Genomic DNA, 26,604 nt, shown 5'->3' with positions numbered 1-26,604 from the left:
CTTCAAAACCAGACTCCAGCGAGAGACTGCTGAATTGGAATTCATTTGCAAATTGGATACAATTAACTTAGGCTTGAATAGAGACTGGGAGTGGCTAAGTCATTATGCAAGGTAACCTATTTCCCCTTGTTTTTTCCTACCTACCCCCCCCACTGTTCCTCAGACGTTCTTGTTAAACCCTGGATTTGTGCTGGAAATGGCCCACCTTGATTATCATACACATTGTAAGGAGAGTGATCACTTTACATAAGCTATTACCAGCAGGAGAATGGGGTGGGGGGAGAGAAAACCTTTTGAAGTGATAAACACCCGTTTTTTCATGGTCTGTGTGTATATAACATCCTCACTGCATTTTCCACTTTATGCATCCGATGAAGTGAGCTGTAGCTCACGAAAGCTTATGCTCAAATAAATGTGTTAGTCTCTAAGGTGCCACAAGTACTCCTTTTCTTTTTGTGAATACAGACTAACACTGCTGCTACTTTGAAACCTAACTATGCAAGGTGACACTATAATTGGCAGCAAGCTCCACAGGGCAGGGACTTCCTTTTTCTGTCCACCTGTAAAACACCTCGCACGGTTGTGGTTCTAGGCGTTTTTAAAAGTTAGTACCCTCTAGAGCTTAAAGGCCAATGTGAAGAGTCCCACAATCACGTCGCTTTTAAATCAGTGGTTAAGAGATGACCATTTACAGCGGAAAGGGGAATAACGTGGGAGGGGACAGAAACAGACACGATAGTTACTTGGAGGTTTCGCTGTGCGCTGGCCATCCCTATACGTGTTGTTTAGCAGGGTTTCAATTGGCTTTTTGATTTCCTGGGGGCGGATCCCGCGCAGCCCCTGTGCCGGCACCGAGCCCCGCTGATTTTACCAGGGATCCACGTTGGCGCAGGGGTCCCGATGGCAGGACCCGGGGAGCCCCTAATCCTGCGCGCTCTGCGGGGCAGAACCGCACCGTGCTGCGGGCGGGCGGTACCTGCCCCGCCGGCGCTGCCCGACCACGGCCACCCACCCCGCAGGGCAGGGCCGCGGCGGGACACCCTGCGCGAGCGAGAGGGGAACCCGCCACAGGGCCGGGGGGAGGGCGGGGGAGAGCCGCCTGAGGTGGGCCGGGGAGAAGGGGCTTTTCGCCCCCAGGTTCAAACCCAGCCCGGGGTCAGAGGGCCCCGAGCCCAGAGCGGCCGGGGGCGGGGGCCCACACAGAAGCCCCTGAGACGGGCGCGGCGCTCACCAGGCTCCCTACCTCCGCCATGCCGCTCTCCGCACGCAGCCGGGCCGGGTGCCGGTCGGAGCGAGGCCACGCGCAGGCCCAGCCGGCTCTGGCAGCTGATGCAACTGGAGGCGCGGCTGGTCCCGCCCCGGCAGCGGGAAGCGGGTTGGGGCCGGGCGGGGCCCAAGCCTGCGCGGGGTGACCTAGAGCAGCGCTAGGGGCCCACGCGGGCCGGGGCTGCCCAGCACCGCCCTTCCGCTTCTGGCCTGTCAAAGGGCCGGGCCCGGCGCCATCGCTCCGCCTGGTCTCACCCTCACGTCAGACCTGCCTGAGCGGCGTGGCCAGCCCGGAGACGTGTGCGGGGCGAGCCCCTCGCCGGCCTGCGGCCCGGCCCTGTGTTTCCCACCCTGGCGGCCACGGCCTCTCGCGGCAGCCGTCGGCGTGAGGACCCCAGCCCCTGGGCTAGGAGATGACAAACTAGGGAGCCGGGCCGGCAGTGGGAGCAGAGGATTGACTAGGCCAGATCACTCTGGTGACAGTGGCTATGGTAGCACCCATTGTTTCATGTTCTGTGTGTATATAAATCTCCCCACTGTATTTTCCACTACATGCAGCCGATGAAGTGAGCTGTAGCTCACGAAAGCTTATGCTCAAATAAATTGGTTAGTCTCTAAGGTGCCACAAGCCAGACACGGCTGCTACTCTGAAAACTATCAGCTACGCAGAGATCCTTGCCGAGGGAGCTTCTTAAAGTGTCACCTTCCTCTCCCTTGTTCCCACCCCATCATGCTATTGTGGGATTCCAGAGCCGATCTCCAAACCAAACTCGAGTGACTAAAAGATGTTTTGGCATGGCCTCTTTTGGACCCATTTTGGCAGGGAGATGGACTCTACTGTACTCCAGTGACAGGGTGGATGAGGTAATAATTGTATTGGCCCAACTTCGGTTGGTGAGAGACACTTTTGAGCCACACAGCTCTGTGTCTAGCTACGGCCTGCCTGGCCCACCTCCTGGCTCTCGGGGATGGGAGCAGCTGTGCCTCTGTTGCATCAGTTGCCTGAGCTGGCTAGGCCTGTGTGTGACCTCGCCCTGGAACCTGGCTTTGTGCTGAAGACCTGAAGAAGAGCTCTTGAAAGCTTGTTTCTCTCACCAGCAGAAGTTGGTCCAATAAAAGATATTACCTCCACCACTTTGTCTTTAGAATATCCTGAGACTGACATAGCTACAACTACTCTCTTGTACTAGGACTGTTCCATTTTGAACTACCATGATCACAGGCCCTGATTCTGAGTCCAGAGGATGAGGGACAAAGGTGGTTTACACCCCTAGGATACTGGGTGGGCCAGTGGCATAAACTAGAGTGGCCCGAGGGGCTGTTCTAATTTACACCTGAGCTGCAGAAGTCCACAAAGAACCATCTAGCAGCATAACTAGAGCACTCCACCCACCACCGCCCTCCACCAATAATTCTTGCTAGTCCTGGGCATGCCTTGGGGCTGGAGACTCTGAGGGAAGGCTGTGAAGCACATAGAAGAATTCTGCATTATATTTTATAAATATTTTTTGTGTATCTCTGTTTGCTTGAGCATTGTGGTGTGGCTGGCTCTATGAAACACTAAGGGTTAATTCCCATTGGTACTCTCCGCATGTAGCCCAGGAAACAGGCAATATCTCTAATTCAATTGCTGTTGCTCAGATGGAGACTTCACTGAATCCACTTCTGGAAGTCTGCTTCTATCCCACCTGGGGAGATGCATAAACCAGATTAACTAGGTTCTAGTGTCCCAGGACATGCAAAGGGACTTTAGAATGGATAAAAGACTGAAAGGACTACTTTTCTATGGCTATGCAAACACTGGTGGATGACTGGGGACACTTCACTGATATTAATATGGGCTGGTCAGGGAAAGTATAGGACAGTCACAACTTTTAAGAACACAGGACTGTTCAGAAAGCTGCAAGCAAGGGACATCTTTTCTGATCATTTACCACTTGAAATTGAAAAGCCAATAGTTATTCTGGGGGACCCAGCCTACCCCTTACTTCCCTCATTCATGAAACCATACGCTGGTTTGCGTACTGGCTCTGCAGGTACAGAATGACAGTTTAATGTGCTTTTGGTAGATTGAAGGGACACTAGATAGGATTTCAGTGAGAAAAATATGCTAATGGTTATAGCTGCCTGTGTTGTGCTGCATAATATGTGTGAGGCAAAGGGGGGAAAGCTGCCACCAGATAGATGATGGTGGAGCATCTGTCTGCTGACACTGAACAACAAAACACAAGGGCTCAACTTGGAACTATGCGTTTGAGGGAAACTTTAAAAGAGCACCAGAACAGTCAGCCACAGTTGTGTTCTGTACTGTTCTCTGGACCCGAAGCTTTGGGTACTTAAAGTTATAACTATTACTGTGTGTTTTAGTGAAGCTATGAATTATGTGGTGCTTTCTGTACATTTATAAATATGACTGGGTGTTTTCCTGACCTTTTTATTTCTGTACAAGTATTGTTTGCTTTGAGTACCACTATGCATTCCACAGTGTGTTGCAAGCTAATAAAAATAATTGTATTTTCTAACAATAGAAATTTATTGAGTGCCAAACCAGAGTAGAAGAACAATGTGCAAAAGACAATGCAATACAAACTTTTAACAGATTTACAGAACTTAAGAATTGGAAAGGCAGCAAACATTTCTATCCATATCAGTCCACAAATGTAGTCCCTTGTGGCTATATGTACACCTGCCATGGTTCTCACAGGTCAGTGTATATGAATCTGTAGTTTTCCTTGTTGTCCCCTGGTGTGGAGTGATGGGGATATTTACATGCCATCGTGATGTCACGTGGTATGTTGGGAGGGATAATGAGCTGCTACCATGGAGTTCTCCAAAGACTGTAAAGAGTGGGGAGTCTGATTTTTAAACCAAGAGATCAACCAGAGGTCTGCAACATTTGGGCTTTCTGCCTGAGAGGACCCATTATTGTCACAACCTCAGGGGTTCCCCTGAGGAAGGCAGATCAGCACTGCATGTTGCTAACGCTGTTGCAAGCATCGCAAAGCATTTTGGGAAGGGTCAAAGGTGTGAGTGGGGAGTGGAAGATTCTTTTGCAGGCTGCAAGAGGCCAAAGGGGGAAGAAGAAAGAGAGCAGAGAACAAGTTAACTCAACACTGTAGCTACAAGCTCAGTCCAACGATAAGATGCTGGCCCCAGTTCAAGGTCACGGTGCTAGACAAGAAGTTTATCCCTCACCCCGCCACATCCAGCCATGAGAAAACCAGGGCTGCAGAGATGGAAAACACAGGTGAGATGATGAGGGGGGGGCAGAGCTTCATGTCCATGGAGCCGTTGTGTTTTGGGAAAGCAAAGAAGACCACAGAAAGCCGGTTTGGACTGGCACAAAGAGCACCAGGAACAGAGGTTGCGGAATGGAACACCCCCAAAGGAGCCAGGACTTAAAACCCTCCTGAGAGCTGGAGCAATTCGGAGACTGGCAGCGAACCCTGGATGACCTGTGTACACAGGACAGAACTCTCGACCACCCTTCCCCCTCTTCTTACATTACACCCAGGCCTGGCCAGCCTCAGGTAGTGAGTGTGAGTATGAACGTGGGTTAGGGCTTGGGGCACTAACGCTTTCTTCCTTCCTCTGAGTGACGTGAGGAGCACCCATCACTCTCCACTGTTATTTTATTTTTATCAGTAAAGCTATAAAACTCAGTTACATGGTGTGTTCCGTCATCTCCTCCCTAAAGATCCTGTGGCCTCAGCCTGATCACCTGACGCCTTAGGCAGATTGGTAACATAAATCTGTCACACTATGTCCTGGTACATCTCCCTGTCCTTCCTGCTGGGACCCCTGAGCCTTTGTCCGTGCTGTTGGTCATACTGGTCCTCCAGGGATAGGCGCCGACTCTGTGGGTGCTCCAGGGCTGAAGCATGCATGGGGAAAAATTGGTGGGTGCTCTGCACCCACCGGCAGCTTCCCGCCCGCTCCCCCCGCTCACCTCCGTCTCCACCTCCTCCCCTGAGCACGCTGCGTCCCCGCTTTTCCCCCTAGCTCCCAGCGCTTGCCGCCACCAAACAGCTGTTTCGCGGCGGTAAGCACTGGGAGGGAGGGGGGAGGAGGGAGAATGTGGTGTGCTCCGGGAACAGGCGGGGCTGGGGCAGGGATTTGAGGAAGGAGTCCAGTAGGGGCAGGAGGGGGCAGAGTTGGGGCAGGGACTTTGGGGAAGGGGTTGGAATTGGCGTAGGGGTGGAGGCGGGGTGGGTCCGGGGGCGAGCACCCACCAGCACCGGCAAAAGTTGGTGCCTATGCCTCCAGGTCCTTCATTCAAGGTCTGATGCAGTACTGGCTTGCAGGATCTCGCAAAACATGCCCTCCTTTGTCATCTTCTTTCTTTGCCTCAACAGGATCTTGCATTCTACAGACGTGGAGGAGGCACCCCTCAAGACTGAAAAGGCAGCAGCTGCTCGTAAAAGTGCACAGATATATCGTTGGATTTATACTCATAATAGAAAGAGAAAGATAAGTTTCAAAACTCCCTTCCCTTATTCCCATAACAACTTCTAATAAGACATGTTTGTTGACACTTCAGCTTTGGAGCACTTCTGCCCAGCATCTCTCTCCAGTCCCAGCCATGGTGCCCATTAGGGATGAGGGGGCAGAAAGAAATTTTGGCTGCATGAAACAATAAAATTGCAGTCTCTATTCCACGGGTGCAAGCACAGGGAAACAGCACTGAACATTGAAACTATTTTCCACAGTCAGGGCTGGTTCTAGCTGATATCCAGAGATCCTAGAAATCTGTTTGCCACGGAAAAGCATGGAATTTGCATTTTTATAGAGAATCTTTAGTTTTTTTAATTTTTGAAAAATAAAATCATATATTAACTATTAACTACATTTTACTGTAAGTACCAGTGTCACTTATTTCAATGTGCGTAACCTCCCCTCTTGTGGTTGATTTTAAATTTACATAGCTAAACATATTCCAATAAACTGCTTCCGGCGTATAGGGGTTCATGTTTCAGTGCATCTCAAAGTTCACTTCAACCTCCAGATGTTAATAATTAAAGTTATGAAAAGATGCCAAAAACTTAAAATCACCCTTAAAGACCATGTCACTGAGTTTGTCAAGGTCAAATTTCAAGTTGACGGTAATGTTCTGTTCTGTACTATATGCAGCAAGGCTGCAGATTATGTTTGAAGGCAGACAAATACAAATTGCAACTCTATTAATTTGATTATAATAATTGATGTCACTGGTAGGCTTTGAACTTGCTTAAAAATTGTAACTATATCAATAACGCACCGAGTTCAACTGATACCTATATATATTGTGGCTAGGGAAACTAAAATTCAGCGTTCCATTTTAATCATGGAAAAACATGGATTTTTATGGTTGGGTTTTTTTGGGTTTTTTTTAGAATTTTGATTTTAATCCTGGTAAACTAGGATCACTAATGATATCTTACTCCTGAGGGTAATAGAGGCACAGAAAGCATAGCTGCTACTGGCATCCCAAAGCCACTTGTGCCCACATGCCACTAGCTTGTTAACTGCAATGGTGCCTGCTGAAGATATTGTAAAGTGTCCTGGTAAAGTGTCCTATGGCAGAGGAAGAAATAAGGCAACCGCGCCTATAAATCTTTAAGAGAATTTGCAGAGTATCTCCATGAAAGTTTCATAGAGATCTCTCAGAAAGATAAAAGGGACATCACTTTGTACATAAACAAACTGCTCCCTATTCCCCTTCCCCCTGCCTAACCCAACAGGGAAGTAGATACCTATTCTATCTCTTCTTGTATGAGCAAAACAATTGAAAGCCGATACCACGGCTTGTTAACTTGGAGATGGGCCAGGCACCGTCTTTAAATTTTAATTTGCTAAGGAAAATTGTATGTACTGTACACAGTTACCAAAGGTCCCTTCCCCTTTATCGGTCTCATCCACGTTTGGCTGGTTAGACTGTTGAGGACTATCAAACAGGTCTTGGCTCATGGCATGGCTGGAGTCCCCATGTCTGCCACCTCTTCTCCTCCTCCTTGCTGTTTAGCAGGGGTCTCTGTCTTGTGGGCCTCCAGGGTAGCCACAGTAGTTTGGGGGGTGCTGGTGTGGTCTCTGCTGAGAATAGTATGCAGCTTGTTGTAAAGGTAGTAGATCTGTGCTCAGCATTAGATCTATTGTTGACCTCCCTGGCCTTGTGGAATGCCTGCTGCAGTTCCTTCACTTTCATGCAGCACAGCTGATAATCCCTGTTCTAACCCTTCATGTACATCCCCTGTGCAATCTTCTCCTAGCTGCCCACCTTTCTACAGCTGGTCCATAACTGTGCTTCCACAGCCTCTTCTCCCCACAGGCCAATATATCTCCTGTGTTCTCCAGGCAGGAGCTCTGCAAGTGTGTGGAGTTGGTATGGTTGGTTGGGCAGTTGCACACAACAAGGGAGAACTGCTAGGTGTACTTGCCAAGATGGGCAATCAAGAAAAGACATTTCAAAAATGCATGGGACGTTTTTAGGGGCATGGCTTCCCGTCTCTATGACTCCTGGACAATGGAGTTTACAATTGTAACCAGAGTATTCACTATCCCAGCGAATAGGGCATTGTGGGACAACAGCTGGAAGACTGTTAGGGTTGAATCCCACTTGGACCGTATTGACCTCAGTATGTTGACTGTGGCTTTAACTCTTTAAGGAGGTGGTTTTACTATATAATCAATGGGGCATTTACAACAAGCTTTAGAGCAGACATATGCACAAATAAGGTCAATGCAAGACAATGTACATCAGCCTAACTTTGTGGTGTAGTAGACCAGGCCTGAGGTCTCAAAGATACAGCTTGCCCTGGAACCATAAGATAGGGATAGGGCTGTTATGCGAGTCCTACATTGCACAGAGAATCCTTATTGTGTTGGCTGCTTTCTGGCCCCTTGCAGCAGTGATCTGGGGTTCTAGATTTTTGGTGTTTCATTCAGATAGTAAAGTTTACTGTGATAGGCAGTAGACCATGCTGGACGTTACAGACCTAATGAAATGCTAAAAGACAAGCCAAGAGGATTAACATTAGTAAAATTATACTTATCTATATACAGACAAAAAGAAAAGGCAATTAATAAGACTACTATCCAATAGTTTAGCCATAAACGTAGGAACCTAAGAAGAATACAGATATTTTTGCATTTTTTTAAATTAAAAATGGGTTGGGGGGAGGGGCAGTTAGCTTGGATTTAAACATTCTCTTGCAGTGTTTACGACCCCAAAATTGTTTCACTGAGTAGAACACGTGAACCAAAAACAATCAACCCCTTCACTTTATCACTGACCAAATGCCAAATATAGCATAAATGGTGAAAAGAAATGAAGTTTTTAAAATGTTGATGTTTAGTTTGATGGTGGCCTTTCAGACTAAAATCGATCAGTACAGCTGATTTAAAAGATTAAAAAAAAAAACTTTCGTGTAACATCCCCAAAAATTATGTTGACAAGTAAGGAAAAGAAAAACTGTGCAATGGTCAGTTAAAAATGGACAAAAGATAATTAAATGTTAACATTGGCAGAAGTGTAACAAAAAATGTACTTTTGTCAGAAGATGGCAGCAAAGATGCAAGTTTCTTCAGCGTATAAAACTGGTTCAAGGGGGCGACCTGTTTATAACATTGGATTCAGAGAACTGCTATTTCTGAGATAAAAAACCAAACACTATTGAGCTCTTGTATGATTACGTTTCTCACCTCACACTCAGGCAGTTTAACTACCGATGGGAGAATTAATTGATCCAGCACCTCAGTTGGTGTAAATAGTTGTAACTATTGATTTCAATGGAGCTATGATGATTATTACCAGCTGAGTGTCTGGCCTGTTTTGCCTAATGTCAAACTCACTTGAAAGTTGTGGTTGGAAAGACTGACTGGAATTAGAATGTTATTGGGTTCACATTCTGCTTAGGAGAGACTGAAAAAAGGAGCCAAGAAAAAAAAAAAGCCAGTGAAATAATAGGGAGAAAAATTGCAATGAGACTGTGAAACAGAGAGACTGGTGCAAGGGAAGTGGGAGTGAAGAAATGGGGAAGAGGTAAACATTTTAATAAAAAAAATAGATACCACATACCCAGGCCACCCACTTGTACCAGCCTCTTTTGGGGGATCCTTTTAGCCTAATCTGCGTAGCACAGCTTCCCTGTAGGTAGAAAAACATATTTGAATGTTTTCATGTTTGGTTTAAACTGAAGCATCCTTGTAGGAGGAATAAGGATTCAAGGAAGAAAAGGTCCACAAACTCTCACTAGTTTTTCAAACAAGAACATATTTGAAAAGTTTGCAAAAAGCTGAACTCCATGAAATTCATCCATCCCTACTTAGTGTTAACAGTACGTAACTTCAGGCAGGACTTGGTCTTTTCCATGAGCCCCTCACTGCTGGACTGGCTGCTGAATCCACCCTCCTATTGAATTTACTGTCAAAAATCTAGGATTCCGTCTTTAAAATATAAAGTTTTTAATTATGACTTCTTGCCTTTATGGTTGTGAACCTTCTAATGGAATCTGATGCAGAGTTGTGCTCTGGAGTCTGCAAATAGCCAGGAACTATAGCCTATAGACACCTAAACCATCTACTTCATATCATAACTCTTATTCTATTATTTATTTTCATTGCTCTATTCTGTAAAGTGGCATCTATAATGTGCCCTTTTCCCCCCACCCCTGAGACAATTGACAAATGCCCACATATGAAAGAGCAGAGTCCAAGTCAGGAGTGAACTTTTTCTTCTGTCCAGTTTTTAGTGAATTATCTTTGGTTGGGCTAGTTTGGTACGGTGAAAGGCCTCTCTGAATGATGCCAGTAAGGCAGAAATGAAAGAATAAACATTGAAGGAGCTTTAACAATACATGAAATACAAAAAAAAAACAAAAAAAACCCAAAGGAAACTGACAATTAAGCACCTGTGTGAAAATAACTTCATGGGTCTAGTTTAAACTGGTATACATTAGGAATATTGAGAGATGAAGCCTAATCTTTTGTTCTTAATTCACCTTTTGAGGCCTCTGAATCATTAATGCAATGGTGTCTTAGGGGCATTAGATAAATAGCTAATCTTGTATATTAGTAAAGCGTCCAGTTTTGTTTTTACATCAATTGCGGCTTGATGGGCAGGGTGACTATAGAATCCAGTCCTAAAGGTATTGCAACAAATTATTACAGTTTTCTATTAAAATGTACACCCAGAAACTCCAGATGGAGGTTTTATTTCTGTTTTTCATTTTAAAAAAATTCACTTTTGGAGATTGGTTTCAGAAATATACCCCATTTGTGGCTCTCCAGGTGTTGCCATTACGCACTTTGAATCTTATGTTTAGACTGTGGGAAGTGAGATTTAGGACTTCTGGATTTCCCCTATAGTTTCACTGACTCACTGTGTGGCCTAGGCAAATCACTTAAAATGACACTCTCAGGTTAAAAAGTTGGTATATATTTTTTAAAAAGGTTCTTAACTATGTTATTAATCCTGTTAGAGTATTAAAACAAAACAATTCCAAAAATGTAATTTAAATTTTTTCTCCTCATCCCCCCAACCCCACCTTCTGTCTCTGTGGCACACCCTACTATTTCTTACCTCACTTAGAACTGCCTAACTTTTAGAGCAAACTGTACACTTTTCAGCATCACCAATCATCCTACAAAAACAAAGCTTCCCTGCACATAAATGGGGTGCAACCAATTACATTCAGTAAAATTTTTTAACCCCAAACTGAGAGTTTTTTTCTGACCACAGTATTTGGCTCTTTATGCTTCTTCATATTGTGTAACTCAGTGTTTAAAGTTAACAAGTGTGGTTTTAGCACACACACACACACACACACTCTTACACTTTTCTCGGTATGAAGCTCACACACAAAGCATGAAAAAATACCTCCCCACTTTTCTTTTTGCGAATACAGACTAACACGGCTGTTACTCTGAATCTTGTATGTAAAGAACTTCTACTTCCCACCCTCTTCTAATTCTACATCTTGTTAGCTGGCTATAGTGATGTAGAGTTATAACGAGTGGAAAATCAAAAAATTTAACTTTAGACACCAGTAAAAAAATAAGGTAATATTCACAGTTCCACTTCACATTTGTTTCAAATGGTCTAGTGTCTGGGGCCTATTGGATAGCAAGTTTGTGACCTCGGTCCAGTTCAAAGTGGACATGTGTTCATATCATAAAACCCCCATCATAATGGGCACTAGCTGGCAGCCTTATTGCCAGTCTTCATAGAAAGACAGGTGACTGACATGGCATGGAGTTACAGATTCCAAAGCCAGAATGGACCATTGTGATCATCTAATCTGACCTTCTATATAACACAGGTCACACAACTTCCCTTGCACAGGGCTTTCTTTCAAGGAAATCCATCCAGATCAGGGTTGAGGCACAGTAGCATAGTAATACAGGGAAGCTGAACACATTATGTTGATAAATACAGACTTTAGCATCCTGAGCTGTCACTTTGGCACCTTCCATGGGCATGACTTTTCCAAAATTCTCTTTATTTATGCTCACTAGGGTTAGAAATGAATTCCAGGCACTGAGAACAGAGTCCAATCGCTCTCTCTCTCAGGTGCATACGCACTTTGCTGTTTAAAGTGATGTTTTCCCTAAAAATACTAAGAAAGATATTGTATTTTAGGTATTAGGGTCTTTTAACCTTTATTTTATTGTATTCATGTTGTTGTTGTTTTCCAGACATTTCCAATGAAATATATTTTGTTTGCAATGCATGTTCTTGGATTATTTCTTAGCCATGACTCAAATGTTCTGGTGATCATCTCATGTACAGGCTTTATTATGATGTTTCATGGAAACATTCCAATAACATTTTTGCAAAAAAGAGAGAGAGAGAGAGAGAGAGAGCTGCATCTGAGCAAACAACAGCATCAGAGCAATATATAACAGTTTGCTCAGTGAATCTTGTCTAAATGATCACTGCCAGTTATGTAAAAAAAAGGTGTTTTTTTTATTTGTGTCCTCTTCATATGGAAATATTTGAACTAAGACTTAAAAAAATAATTCTGAAGTTGAAAGTTATTGCAAGATCCTATAGTTCACATGTAAAGAATTTGTCCATATCTAGTTCAAGGAAGCCCTAAAATGGGATTTTGAGTGACTTCAGTATTAGCTACTACAGTAAAAGCTGTTATCCAGCATGTTGAGAGAATGGGGGGTGTCAGTAAGTCAAAAATTTCAGTTAACTAAGAGGGAGGGAGTTTGGGTACAGGAGGAGTTTCGGGGTGCCAGATCCAGGCAGTGCTCACCTTGGGCGGCTCCCCGCAAGCAGCGTCATGTGTGGAGAGGCGCGGCCAGGTGTATCTGCGTGCCACCCCACCCGCAGGCGCTACCCCACACTCCCATTGGCTGCGGTCCCCAGCCAATGGGAGCTGCGGAGCCAGCGCTTGGGGCGGGGGAAGCACATGGAGCCCCTGTAGCCATTCCTCTGCCTAGGAGCATTGATCACAGCCAATGGGAGTTGCAGGGGTGGCGCCTGCGGGCGGAGGCAGCGCATAAAGCCACCTGCCCACACCTCTCCAGACATGTCGCTGCTTGCTGGGAGCGGCCCGAGGTGAGCACCACCTGGATCTGGCACAACGAAACCCCTCCTGTGCCCCAACCCCTGCCAGAGCCTGTGCCCTGCACCTCCTCCCAAAATGGCGGTTTATAGAGCTTTTTGGTTTGTGAAGTGCCAGATAATGCAGCTTTTCCTGTATATGGAATAGAGTAGGAGGATTCCAAAGGGAGCTATGTCCAACTTTCCCAGGCCAATAAAAGGATTACCATGCTTTACAGCCTGTAATGAGGGGCAAATAGATGGACTCCCACTTTCTTCATGGGGAAAATAAAAACACAACTTATTTGTTCTCCTGCACAAATCACTTCTTCCCCAGCTTTTTCACAGTTTGAAATAATATGGGCAATTGGTTCATCATCTTTAATATTTCTCCTCACCTCTCCTGCCAAGTGGCTTCTGCATTTACACACACACACACACACACACACACTCTCTTACACTTTTCTCGGTATGAAGCTCCCACTGGTCTCCCTTTTTTCCATCTTCTTCCTGTTTAGAAAAAGGCGAGGAGGGGGAAATACTTACTTTATTGTTGCCACTTCCAGCCTCACAACTCGGACCCACCAGGGGCTGCAATTTGCACCCTCACTATTAATAAGTCTCAAGGATTAAATCTGCCTATAAGACCCTCACATGTCCTTGGAACCACAAGGCCTGACTATTTTAATGCCTTCTTAGAAAGCCTTTCAAAAAAGCTAAACGGAGAATGCACACACATGCCTGTTTTTTGTTTTTATATTCCACAGTGATCACCGTCACAATTACAGGGATAGCTGCATGTCTGCCCCCTCTCTGATCCCTCTGAATGCATCCTTGTGGATGCATTAGAAAGTATAGCTGAAGACCAATCACAAAAGGGAGATATTATACGAGTGGCAAACAAGATGCAAGAACTAGAGTTTGTATTCACGTTGACCATGTGGAATGAAATTTTACAACACAAGTAAAGCTCTCCAAGACAAATAACTGGATTTGAACACATGTGCAGACCTCTGTCAATCATTAGCAGACCACTTACACACTTTGAGGAATGATTTCGGAAGATTTGAAGACATATCAAAAGATATCTTGCCTGATATTAACGACAAAGAAGCCCAGTCCCACAAGCAAATCAGGAAAAAACAAGCAAATGATAGCAGTGCAACAGAAACAGCATTGAATCCTAGAGACAAATTTCACGTATCTACTTACTATGCTATAATTGATACACTTGAAGCTCATACGAAGAAGAGAGGTGAAGTGTACGAAGTAGTATCGAGTAGATTTTCTTTTCTAAATGATATGGACTTATCTGACAAACAATATTCACAAGGTTCCCAAAAGCTAGTTGACTTGAACATGAATCTCTGTGGAGAAGTACACCAGTTCCACTGTTATATGTGCGCAAAGTTTAATGATACAGGAAAAATGAAATTCAGTCACATTGATCTTTATGACACAATACTGAAAGACGGAATACAATGTGTATTTCTAAATGTACAGATCATACTACATATTTTTCTAACATTGATGATTACTAACTGCTCCGCAGAATGCTTTTTCTCAGTTGAAAAGAATAAAAATATCCTCAGAGAACAATGTGTCAGGACAGACTTGCTTCACTTTCCCTATTGTGTATGGAAGTGGACATGCTTCATCAAGTCAGTTTCGATGAACTCATCCAGAATTTTGCAATCAGAAAAATCTAGAAAGAAGCTATTTTAATTTCAGCATACATGTAAGTTTTGTGTCATTTCAAAAAATAAAATTTTATTTTACGGTATAGTATTGTTTTTATTTTGAATTAAATGTTGGGGCGGGGGGGGGGGAAGACCATAATCTTTTCAGTGCTTAGGTTCTCTAAAGGTCTTAATCCGTCCCTGCCTCACCTCTAGGGTCTGGTTGTCAGTCTGTTTCCCCTAACAATCTCTCCTTCTGCTTGAGGGAGTGTGACCTTTTAAATCTAGACATGGTCTTTGTTCTCAGGTGTTCACAAGCTTGGATCTTCCCTTGACAAACTAGTCCAGGGAGCTCAGCAGAGGAACAGAGGCTCTTGCATTGTCACTTCAGTGTGGACATCTCAAGCCATTGTTTAGCCTTCTTGTTTGTTTCCCAACAGTCCTATTGATTTAACCCAGTAGTCATACAGTAGACATCCCGATAACCAGGTCAACATACAGGGTTCATAAATTACTACAGAACAGCCCCACTTCTGCTACAATCATATTATGCTGACCCTGCATTCTTTATGTGGGCTATGAATGGGGGGGGGGGGAGACTAGTTTTTAAGTTAGCCTGGTTAGCTGCACTGTGGGAGGACCTAGTTTTGAGGTTTTGTCCATGAGCCTCATACTGACTAGTAGCCATGCTCAGGCACCATCCCCATTGTAGGAATTTCACCACTGCACCTTAGGTTGTCCTTTTCCTCAAAGGATTTAACCTCCTTGGGTTCCCTCCTATGGGGGACTAATCTCGATGCTTGACCTTGAGGGATAATGATGCCTTCTAGTTTACTTTTCTAATTCTACTTCCATAGCTCACCATAGATGACTTCAGACAGGCTGTAGTCTATTTTGGAAAAAAAATGCTTTGCTTTCTGGATGTATTTATTCTTGCTACAGTCCTCCTTCCTGCCTACCATGCAAATAGTACAGTCTTAGGAGGAGTCCCAGGTTCAAAGTCTTCATTTTCTCACTGCAGGATGGCTTCTCCACACTCCAGAAGGCTACACAAGCTGGCACTGTCTGATAATACTTGTTGTTTACATAGAATTTACTATCTGCAAAGCATCTTAAATCTTTGCAAATCAGTCATTATATCACCCTCCACTTAGGGAGCTAAGAAAATACTATTCCCATTTGTACTGAAGGGGAGACTCAGGCATAGAGAAATTAAAAGACTTGTTCAAGACCATCTAGTGAGGCAGTGGCAAACTGGGATTAAAACTTGGAAGTTTCTGCCTTCTGGTCTGCTCAGCAGACCACTTAATTAAGCTGCTTCATGTACATTGGTGCTGTAATTCATTATGTTCTGAATACAAAGGAAGTTCTTTAATGTCAAATATATGCTTTTTGAAGAAAGAGGTTTAATTGTTTTTGCAAGGTACCCAGAATACTTATGTTCACTTAAAAAGTAATATAGAATAATTGACAGTGCATGCATGGTGCTTGGGAATATTTCAGTGCTTTCCTATTTGTTTCTGTCGGAACTGCTGGAGTTATACGAGGTGTAGCCTAATTGGAAAAAGAATGAGTAGCCCCATGCTGGACTCAGGTTTGCTTTTGGATTTCTTGCTCAGTTCAGTTCTTTGTTCTTCTCCCAATAATGGCAGGAGGATGAAGGTAAGCAGCAACGGTGAAGTCTGCCCCCTATGGGAAATGCTGTGATGCTTTTTTGTGTGCATGTGGACTAGCTCCTGCCGGTCTTTCAAAGCAAAGGCAATTGAACTCTCTCTCTCGAGATTTAATTTTAAAACTGAGCTATAAAACTGCTTGACTTGCAACCTCACCTCCGCCCCCAAAAAACCACCGTAATCCTGATGCCCCTTTCTCTGAAAAAGAACAGAAAAGTTTAATAGCAATAACTGTAAAAAGGAATAGGAAGTAAACAAGATGCTTATTCTCTCAGAAAGCCTTAACTCCCCTTTAGCTTGCTACAGTAGTACATACTTTATTCTGTCTGCTTTGGCACCTGAAATTTAAAAAACAAAAAAACAAAAACACACCAACAATTTCTCTCTCCTTTTGACCTAGGTCTGTAAGCGCACATACAGGAAGACTGATAACCTTTTAAAGCAATACATTTTATTTGCCATAAAAGCATTTACTCCTGCTGTCAGCAGAAATGAAATTTACAACTAAAGAAAAGAATAAAAAGTCAAGTGTGCTCTTAGAAAGTTCAGAGTAAGCAGCATGCAACTAAGACCTTCCCTGCTAAAGGCCTTTATTTCTTTGATATGTTTCAGAGTAACAGCCCTGTTAGTCTGTATTCGCAAAAAGAAAAGGGAGTACTTGTGGCACCTTAGAGACTAACCAATTTATTTGAGCATAAGCTTTCGTGAGCTACAGCTCACTTCATCAGATGCATATGTAAATAACACCACACCCCCTAAGGCCTCTCCATCTTTGATGTGTAAATGAGGCCACCCCTCTCCCCGAGGTTTTTAAACTGTTCAAGAAAGTATTCTGTTCCTGTGCCTGCTAGGTCCTGCCTTCCAGCTCTATGATCCTCTGTTGCTTTTGTCTTTTGACCTTTTGCTCACCACACTCTACAAAAGTGGTTTTATTAAAGTATCAAATGGCCTCCTTCTGGTCAAATCTAACGGCCTCTTCTCTGTCCTCATCTTTTTAGGTCACTGTGGTGCCTGGGCCACTGCTGACCACTCCCTTCTCATTCATTGCTCTCCAGACTTCTGTCTTGGTTCCCTTTGGTTCCTGCTCCATCCATCTGTTGGTTTTCCTGAGAGCTCAATCCTCAGCCCCTTTCTCTCCCTCAATGCTCTCTCTCACGGTAAGCTTATTCATTCCCACCTCACTTTTACTATGTGAAATCAAATTTATTTTTTCACCCAGTGTCTCTTGTCCTCAGTCCAGTACGTCTCCCTCTCTTCTATTGCTACCTGCCAATATTTTAGCCCAAACTCTTGTCATCTCCTGACTTGACTTTTGCATCTTCCTGCTCTTTGGAGTCCTGGTCCCCCCAGGATCTAAGCCATCCAGAATGCTGCTAAGATCAACATCTTCTCCCGTTATTCTATGGTATGTCTTGCCCCTTGTTGAATCTCTGCATTGGCTTCCATTCTTCTAAAACTAGTTTAAAACATCTTAACCTTCAGAGCACTTGTGCCTACCTATATATCATACTATCTACTCCTATACCCCTTCTCTTGTCCTTAGCCCCACCCAAGCCTCTCTCTGATCATTCCCCCTCTCATGTCTTTGTAACTTCTCTCTCATTACAACTTTACTACCATATGTCTTGAATAGTTTTTCATTACTACAGGACAAGGCTCCTGCCTCACAAAGTTCCTACAAACATACCTATTCTGGGAAGCCTTCAAACTACACTGACCACACCAACCTCTGATTAACTTGGCATTATTGGTTTTGCACTGTATTTGTAGCCAGCTTTCCCCCCCTCCCCCCACACACACACAAAAATCAGGGATTACTTTTTTGCATTCTCCATATATAAACTTGCTGTTTGACTTTTTGGTGCTATAGAAATGATAAATAATTAGGAGTCTTAAAGCCTCTCTCTCCTCTCTTTGTAAAGGAGGTCACACCTCCTAAAGACCTGTCTCCTCCCATTTGGTAAGGCTAGTGCTTGAAATCTCACTCAAGAATATTGTTCAGAAGCCATTGTGAAGATCCCTTGATATAATCAGACAATTGTCTTCTGTATGTGGGATTAGCTGACTGGGTCACATCAAATGTTGGCCTCTCTGTTCCAGTATGACACACTTGATCCAGAGGGAGGAAAACAAGGCAAACATATCTTTGGGATGTGACACAGCCACAAGAAAATCCAGACTGTCTCACCCACATCAGAGCTGGTGACAAATCCACCAGCAGAAGACCACAGCCCTCTTGCAAGACATACCAGCTATAACATCTTACCCCCACTTCCTTCCACCTAAAAGTGTGGTGGCAGGCAATATTTTACTTTTAATATATTTTTTGTTCCAAGAAAAACATTTATAACATGTTTGCCAAAATGCTTCAAGTTAAAAAGTTAAAAAACAGAATTGGAAGAAAATTTGTTTATTGGAAAACATCTGTTTATCCTTAAAGTAACAAAATGTACAGGAGTTCATTACCTATCAATCCCTGTATTTTTAGAAGGGGTTATTAGTTCTGCACAGGTTTCCATTAGCATACGTATTAGAGATTCCATAGTAAATAGAGCAACTGTTTCTTTCCATGGCAAATGCAGCAACTATTTCTTTTTAACTTTGTTTTTCTAGTGACCGGAATTGAGGAACTGCAACAAAAAACACAAAGAAATAAAATGTTAAAAATATTCTATACAAATGGTACATCTGTTAAGGCTGCCTGAGGACAAGTTGTTTGATAAATGTCTACTTTTTTCAGACATGGGAATTCTTAAGCAAAGTGGGATGCTTGGTATGTTCATTTGCATGCCAATACCCAGAATGCTCTTCCAGCTCTTAGCTATTTGATATTTGTCTCCAAGCTGTAGGAAGAAAACAAAAGGTTTTGATGAGCTTGTGTTTTGTGGGCACTGAATTCTTTAGTACGGCGTAGGGGTATTATTGTGTACATTAAAGTGGAAACCCTTTTTTTCAGTTGCTAGAGAACTTTTTTTTGTTTTGGGCTTAGACTTGTTCATTGTAACGCAGATGTGATGTAGATAAGGTAAGCAAGTATTGACTGGGCACTCCCTGTGTTAGACCCTGCTGAGTTAATCTCATGTTAATAAGTTAGAACTTATTGCAATTTTTATTTTCGAAGTGCTGCACAAAATGTATCTAATTAATCTCCCTCCCCTCTACCCCCACCCACTGAGATAGGCCTGCTCTTTATTTTTCATCAGGTTACCACCTTGCCTGATCTGCAGATATAATGTCGGTAACTTGGGCAGAATCTAAAAATAGCTCCTGTTGAGAAATAAAAGACTTTTCCCCCTTTTCTAAACAGGCTAACGCCATGCATTCACTTCTGAGAAAACAACTGAAACAATTGGAAGCAATAAATCAAGTCGTGACTGAACTTGGGGAGTATCATGTGTATTTCTTTTTGTTTAAATTACTCTTCAAATAAAAGTAAAACCTGTGACTGTCTTTTTCAGATGCCGTTAATGAAGCACTATATAAAATAATATATTACAGTCCCCACAACTGACTTCTGACTGTGAGGAAACCCCGTAGGCTTCTGCCAGCAACACTTGCATTACTATGAGTGAGCAGCAGCTCAGTAGGCCCTTCCTCTGCGTTGTGAATGGAACCCCCCATCCACAAGGTGGGGGGTAGCTTAATGAACACCTGGCTCAGCTGAAAAATGTCGACACATGGAGAGCGAAGGCAAAAGGGACCTAGAGTCCAACAACTCTCAACAATGTGGCAACAGCTACTGAGAGAGGAGGAAACATTGGGCAAGGGGAGGGTGTCAGAGTAAGGGAGAGACGTAGCAGCTGCTTCACTCAGAAATGAGGGAGTTAGAGCACAGGGTGAACAAACCCCTTTGAGATGAGAGAGTAAAAGGAGGCATGGAAGACCTTCCAGTGAGGAGAGTAAGGGGGCAGCATGGACCTCTGGTGCAGGAAGGGAAAGAGAAGGCACAACTGGGGAGAGACAATTGAATACAGGGAGCAACATAGTAAATAAAGGGATTAGCTTATGAGGCTAGATCACAAGACTTAAATAGGTGTAGTTTAGCTAAGGATATGATAGCTTTAAATTACACCAGAGATGTGAACATCAGGAACGGAGGGGAGTTATTTTAGAGTTGTACACAGGGGTATAACTAGAAGTAATGGGATGGAATTAATAAAAATCAGATTCAGGTGGAAGAAGAAAACTTTTCAGAGTGGGAGGTATGTATATTAGACTCTGGTCTTTTCTCCCAAGAGAAGTGGCAGAAGCCCCATTGCTAAGGGCTTTCAAAACTAGACGGAATACTAAAAAGTACCCCAAAAACAGCCAGCCGGCAGGTCTGATAGGTCTTTTTCATTCCCAATTTCTCTGATTTTGTTCATTATGCTCCTCTTATGTTATGACCCTTGCACAAGCAGCTAGGCTCCACTTCTGAACCAAAGGAGGCTCAACAGTGGCCTGAAGAGCCCTACACTAAAAAGTCATCTCACTAAAATTTCTGAAAATCATTGATTTGCAGTACAGACTCTGGACACTAGAGTGAGCTGGGACTCATGGCCATTCCTTAGACTAACTCTCCCTAAAAATAAAGAGTTAGTTTTATATAGATCTAATGTGAGTTAGTGATGAAGGTCATCTACAAAATCCTTTAGACTATGGGTATTTTTACAGAATTTAGTCAAACTCAGCAAATTAACATTTTCCATTGTCTTTATGATGTACAAGCTTATAATGAACATTTTCCATGAGAAAACTCTGAGGCTAAACTATAGCCTTCAATGTTGAGTTAGTGGCTTGCTTAGGTAATAAGTTAAATTGGGAGTTAGATTCGAGAGAAGTGCCCTGGAAAGGGAACATATGGTTTCTATTAAATTAGCACTTTATTAAATTGCAAATGGCAGAACTCCTAAAGCACACAAGTGTATTTAATTGAATTATTTGAGTAAGCACTTGCTGTTTTGGAGTAAAACCTGTCTTCCTACACCATATGCTATTTTGTTTCAATTCAAGTACATGAAAGGATATCCATTTCTGTACCTGGATTTATATCTAAAATAAATCATATGTTGTATTTAGTTAGCAATTAATTTGGTATGTTTTAGTGTAAAGGGAAAAAATTGACTTGTACTTTTTTTTTTGCTTCTTTATGAAGTACAATGGCAGCCTTTAAGGAGTTGTTTTAAAGATAGTTCTCTCTTTTACATTGGGAAGATTCTAATGACCAGAGAACTAGCAAAATGTTGACATCACAAGAGCCAAAAAAAGTAAAAGCTGAGTAACTGAAATAAGATGTTTAGTCAGAATATTTAAAAACCCTTTGTTTTTAATTTGTTAATATCTATTCAGCTTTATTGGCTAATTAAGCTCTTGGCAAAAGGTTGCCTAAGACTCAATACCTTTTCCCTGCCGTGCCCTAAGAAGGCCTCTATCAACAACAGGAAATAGAATTGACATTCCTGATAGCGTAACAACGAACCCCTTCCCCCCCCCCCAACCCCCCCCCCCCCCCCACCCCCCCCCCCCCAAACCCCTATCACACACCAAACCCTTTCAGATCCTCTTTATATATCATAAAGGAGAAAAGAAAAAAAGGGGAGGGGGGGACACACAATCCTAACTTCTAAAAAAATCCTTTACACATCACCTTTACAGACCCAGTCCAATGCTTGAGTGCCTCCTAGGAGTTCCCCAATGTCCATAAACAGTGATGGAGGAAAAAAGATAGTGTCTCCCCACTGAAAGAACAAAGAAAATGTAGGCCATGCTTACAGGTGGGGGACTCTATCTTGGAACGCAGTGACACAGAAGGAGATTTGGGGGTCATGGTGGATAATCAACTGAACTTGAGCTCCCAGTGCAACACTGTGGCCCGAAGGCCTAATGCATTCCTGGGACGCATAAACAGGGGACTCTTGTGTAGAAGAGGTTATTTTGCCTCTATATTTGGCAATGGTGCAACAGCTGCAGGAATACTGTGTCCAGTTCTAGAGCTCACAATTCAAAAAGGATGTTGATAAGCTGGAGAGGGTTCAGAGAAGAGCCACAAGAATGATTCAAGGATTAGAACACATGCCTTATAGTGATTGAGCTCCTTCAGTCTATCTATTTAACTTAACAAAGAGAAAGTTAAGGGATGATTTGATTATTGTCCATAGTTATCCACATGGGGAACAAATATTTAATAAGGGGCTCTTCACTCTAGTACAGAATGATGTAACATAAGCCAATGGCTGGAGGTTTAAGCTAGACAAATTCAGACTGCAAATAAGGCATAGCTTTTTAATGGTGAGAGTAATTAACCATTGGACCAATTTACCAAGGGTTTTGGTAAAGAGCTATGCTCTTGAACTTATTCTGGGGAAGTTCTGGGCCCTGTGTTATACAGGTCAGACTAGATGATCACAATGTCCTTTTTGGCCTTGGAATCTAAAAGGAGAGAAGATTGGCAGTGGTGAGAACAGTGCCCTCTGCTGTTACTTCTACTGCACAGTGTAGAGGGGTACCTATAACTTTACTTCTTCAGAGTACAGGTACCTACTTTGAGGCCTGTAACAGAGTCCACTCACCACTGTGGTTTTCTTTGTGTCGGGTAATTTGACCCCCCTCCCCCAGCCAGGTTTCAGTCTTTTAGCCCACCCCTTCTGGAACCACCACTGGGGGCTTGTTCACCTGCACATCTACCAATGTGATATATGCCATCATGTGCCAGCAATGCTCCTCTGCCATGTACATTGGCCAAACCGGACAGTCTCTCCGCAAAAGAATAAATGGATACAAATCTGACATCAGGAATCATAACATTCAAAAAACGGTAGGAGAACACTTCAACCTCTCTGATCACTCAGTAACAGACTTAAATGTGGCAATTTTGCAACAGAAAAGCTTCAAAAACAGACTCCAAGGAGAAACTGCTGAGCTTGAATTAATATGCAAACTAGATACCATTAACTTGGGTTTGAATAGAGACTGGGAATGGCTGGGTCATTACACATATTGAATCTATTTCCCCATATTAAGTATCCTCACACCTTCTTGTCAACTGTCTAAATAGACGATCTTGATTATCACTACAAAAGTTGTTTTTTTCCCCTCCTGCTGATAATAGCTCATCTTAATTAATTAGCCTCTTACAGTTGGTATGGCTACTTCCACCTTTTTATGTTCTCTGTATGTCTATCTATCTTCTTACTATACGTTCCATTCTATGCATCTGATGAAGTGGGCTGTAGCCCATGAAAGCTTATGCGCAAATAAATTTGTTAGTCTCCAAGGTGCCACAAGTACTCCTGTTCTTTTTGTGGATACAGACTAACACTGACTGCTACTCTGAAACCTGTCATTGTCCAGACTAAAAATTCAAAAAACTGTCTTTGACAGAAAAAGAACTTCCACCCTCTCGGACTCTTCTTTAGCCACTCTCTCTCCCAGTTATTCAGGGTCTCTACCAGGCCTCCCTGCTCATTCAGGGGCCAGTAGGATCCATCTAGCTCCCTTCAGTCTCTTCCCTCCAGCCTTTCCCTAGCTGGGCCCTCTCAGTATTTAAACCTGGCTTTTTCCATACAGGTATCACCCAATTCTTCTCAGTTGAGGCCCATCCTGTAATCAGCACTGGCTTAGCTCCAGGCTCTCCAGCTCATGGGGCAAGCCACCCTGTTATAGATAGGGTTGCAAACCTTGTATTTCAAGAAGTAAAGGACTGTTTTCCTAGCATTCCTGCCCCAGCCTTCCTCTCAATATTATCATCAATAAGTGGTACTCACCTACACTCGCTAGCAGTATTTCTTGCTGCCTTTCACAGCACTTAGCAACTCCCAATCTTGTTGTACAGAGATTAAAAAAAAAATAAAGGACATCCCCTGTAACAAGGGACTCTTGGCAATCCTATTGAATGTTGATCCAGCTAGGACACCATAAGTACATGTGTATCTGACACTATCAGTCATCTGTTTATAATGATTGTAATAGTGGGACAGGCAAAGTAGAGGTTTATATTTCAATACTGGGCATCACAGCCAGGTCATGAGTGGCCAGAGCTAGTAGTCATAGCCAGAGCCCACAGTCACAAGACAGGAGTCAGCTGGCTCAGGACACCAGGAGGTCAGAAACAGGACACAAACTGGAGATCAAAACCACAAGTCAGGAACCAGAGTCAGGATACCAAGGGGTCAGACTCAGGAGACAAACTGGTGGTCAGAACTACAAATCAGATGCCAGGAAATCAAGCCAGGGGAGCAGGAAGCACAAGGCACACAGGCCAGAACAGAGCAGAACCTAGTTGTTCAGGTAGCTTCCTTTTCCTGCTGCTGGCTTAAGTCAAGCCAGGAGGCCAATCAGCTGCTCCAGGACTCTACCAATAGGACTGCAGAAGTGGCATCCAAAATAAGGCTGGGTTTCATGAGTCACAGGTAAGCAAGCATCAGCAAGCTACCAGATGGAAGGTTGGTGTATAGCTATGTCTGTAAAGCCGGCAGCCCTAGGTTTAAGACATGTGGGTCATTACACTGGGTCTCCTTCAGGGAAATAGCTACTTATGCCAAAGTATAGAGCAGTTTTGTGATGCAGTCAAATGCATAGAATGCCTGACCTTGAAAACCTCTAAGGAAGGAGATTCCACCACCTCCCTAGTGAGCCCATTCCAGTGCTTCACTACCCTCCTAGTGAAAAAGTTTTTCCTAACATCCAAGCTAAACCTCCCCCACTGCAACTTGAGACCATTACTCCTTGTTCTGTCATCTGGTACCACTGAGAACAGTCTAGATCCATCCTCTTTGGAACCCCCTTTGAAGTAGTTGAAAGCAGCTATCAAATCCCCCCTCATTCTTCTCTTCTGCAGACTAAATAATCCCAGTTCCCTCAGCCCCTCCTCATAAGTCATGTGCTCCAGCCCCCTAATCATTTTTGTTGCCCTCCGCTGGATGCTTTTCAATTTTTCCACATCCTTCTTATAGCGTGGGGCCCAAAACTGGACACAGTACTCCAGATGAGGTCTCACCAATGTCGAATAGAGGAGAATGATCACGTCCCTCGATCTGCTGGCAATGTCCCTACTTATACAGCCCAAAATGCCGTTAGCCTTCTTGGCAACAAGGGCACACCGACTCAGATCCAGCTTCTCGTCCACAATCTCAAACAATCGATAACATGAAATATGGCCACATGACTCCAGAGGTGATCCCTCCTCCTAACCCAATTCAGCACTGATAATAGAAAACAAGCTCCTTTGTTTCTAAATTTGATCCATGGTGCATAAAACTTTGGCCATTTAAAGAGTGAAAATACTGATCACTAGCTGGCTCCTTATGAGGTAATCTCAGAGACAACAATACAGCCAGCACGGTTGTCTGTGCTTCCAAACAAGTTAGCTCTTGCTGCTGGATCTTTTACAGTTTGGCTTTGACTCCACTGACTGTCATGCAAAAGAGAAGTATGCTGGGAGGAGATACCATGGGGAAAATGGTATTGCATACTGTTACATTTTTAGGTAATTAAAATAAGCTTGTTTTCTAAATATTTCTCTGATGGCAGCAAATACTTGGAAAATAAATAAGAAAGAAGCATGGGAGTACTTTTTGTAAAATAAGAAAAATGTTTAGTAATATATTAACTCAAAAACAATGTGTCTGGGACATTCTACTGTTAATTTATGTGTGCTATTCTCTGATGCAGGCTATGGTGTAACCACATGTATCCTGTTCAATAATAATATGAATGATAGCTAGTCTTGTTTATGTTAAAGGCTGGATCTTGTGCCATGCTGTATGTTGTGCTGGTGGCCGAAGAGGGTAGGAAGCTGCTGTTCCTCCCACTCCATATGGGATTTTGCTCTAGTGCTTGAGAATGATAGTAGGGGATGATAGATCCTGCATTGCATGGACCAGATCCTCAGGAGGGGTAAATCAGCATAACCCAAATGAAGTCAATGGAGCTATGCAGATTTGTGTTAGTTGGCAAACTTGTTTCCAAGGAGGCAGTTTTCTGGCTTGATGCATCTCCGGTTCTCCAGCAGGCTAGCACAACAATGCGTATCCCATTACACAGTGCACTTGCCTGTACAGTTCACTTGCAGGGTGGCAGGACTCTTAGATCAAAAGACATAGCTGACAAATCCTTGCTTACCTTAGCCGTGTTAACTAAGGCAGGATTTTGTCCTAAGGGTCAGATGGTCATTAATTATTATTATTCTGTATTATTGCTCCTAGAGGCCCCAGTTAGCAATCCACATTTTACACACGTATAATTAAAAAACAGCCCCTTTTCCCAAAGAGTTTCCAATGTAGAGCATTTGTCAAGTTTCTAGATTTTAGAAGGGATATCTCCATATTTTTCAGTGTTTCAGTATCCAAAGCAGGCAAACGCTGTTTTCACCCCGATATATACAGTAGAATTTGCTTATATTGCTCTCTTTGGGAAACATTCTACCTGGTCCTTATAGTCAAATTGATAAGTTACACATGGTAGCAGACACTACATTTCT

The 26,604-nt window shown here is 43.4% G+C and overlaps 1 protein-coding gene and 1 long non-coding RNA gene across 3 annotated transcripts in view; both read right to left on the bottom strand.

Moving 5' to 3' along the window:
* The window catches only part of TARS1 (threonyl-tRNA synthetase 1), a 28,382-nt gene extending 26,683 nt beyond the window's left edge, over positions 1 to 1,699 (bottom strand). The window contains exon 1 of one of the 2 annotated variants that reach the window (XM_037902617.2): positions 1,244 to 1,699. In XM_037902617.2, coding sequence (XP_037758545.1) covers positions 1,244 to 1,252 — 9 coding nt within the window. In that variant the 5' untranslated portion in view covers positions 1,253 to 1,699. Of the gene's footprint in view, positions 1 to 1,231 lie in introns of both variants that reach the window. The other variant, XM_037902616.2, reaches the window with a different exon arrangement.
* Positions 1,700 to 7,017: 5,318 nt separating this feature from the next.
* LOC122466029 lies at positions 7,018 to 22,834 on the bottom strand. Its single transcript, XR_006291230.1, has 3 exons — positions 18,615 to 22,834; positions 9,320 to 9,388; positions 7,018 to 8,248 (listed from the first exon to the last, which is right to left on the bottom strand). It is a non-coding gene; the product is annotated as an uncharacterized LOC122466029 (long non-coding RNA).
* Between the last annotated feature and the right edge of the window lie 3,770 nt (positions 22,835 to 26,604).

Source organism: Chelonia mydas, chromosome 5, assembly GCF_015237465.2.
Source record: "Chelonia mydas isolate rCheMyd1 chromosome 5, rCheMyd1.pri.v2, whole genome shotgun sequence".
Lineage (NCBI taxonomy): Eukaryota > Metazoa > Chordata > Testudines > Cheloniidae > Chelonia > Chelonia mydas.
The sequence above is the reverse complement of the archived record's forward strand: the minus strand, read 5'-3'. Positions and strand labels throughout refer to the sequence as shown.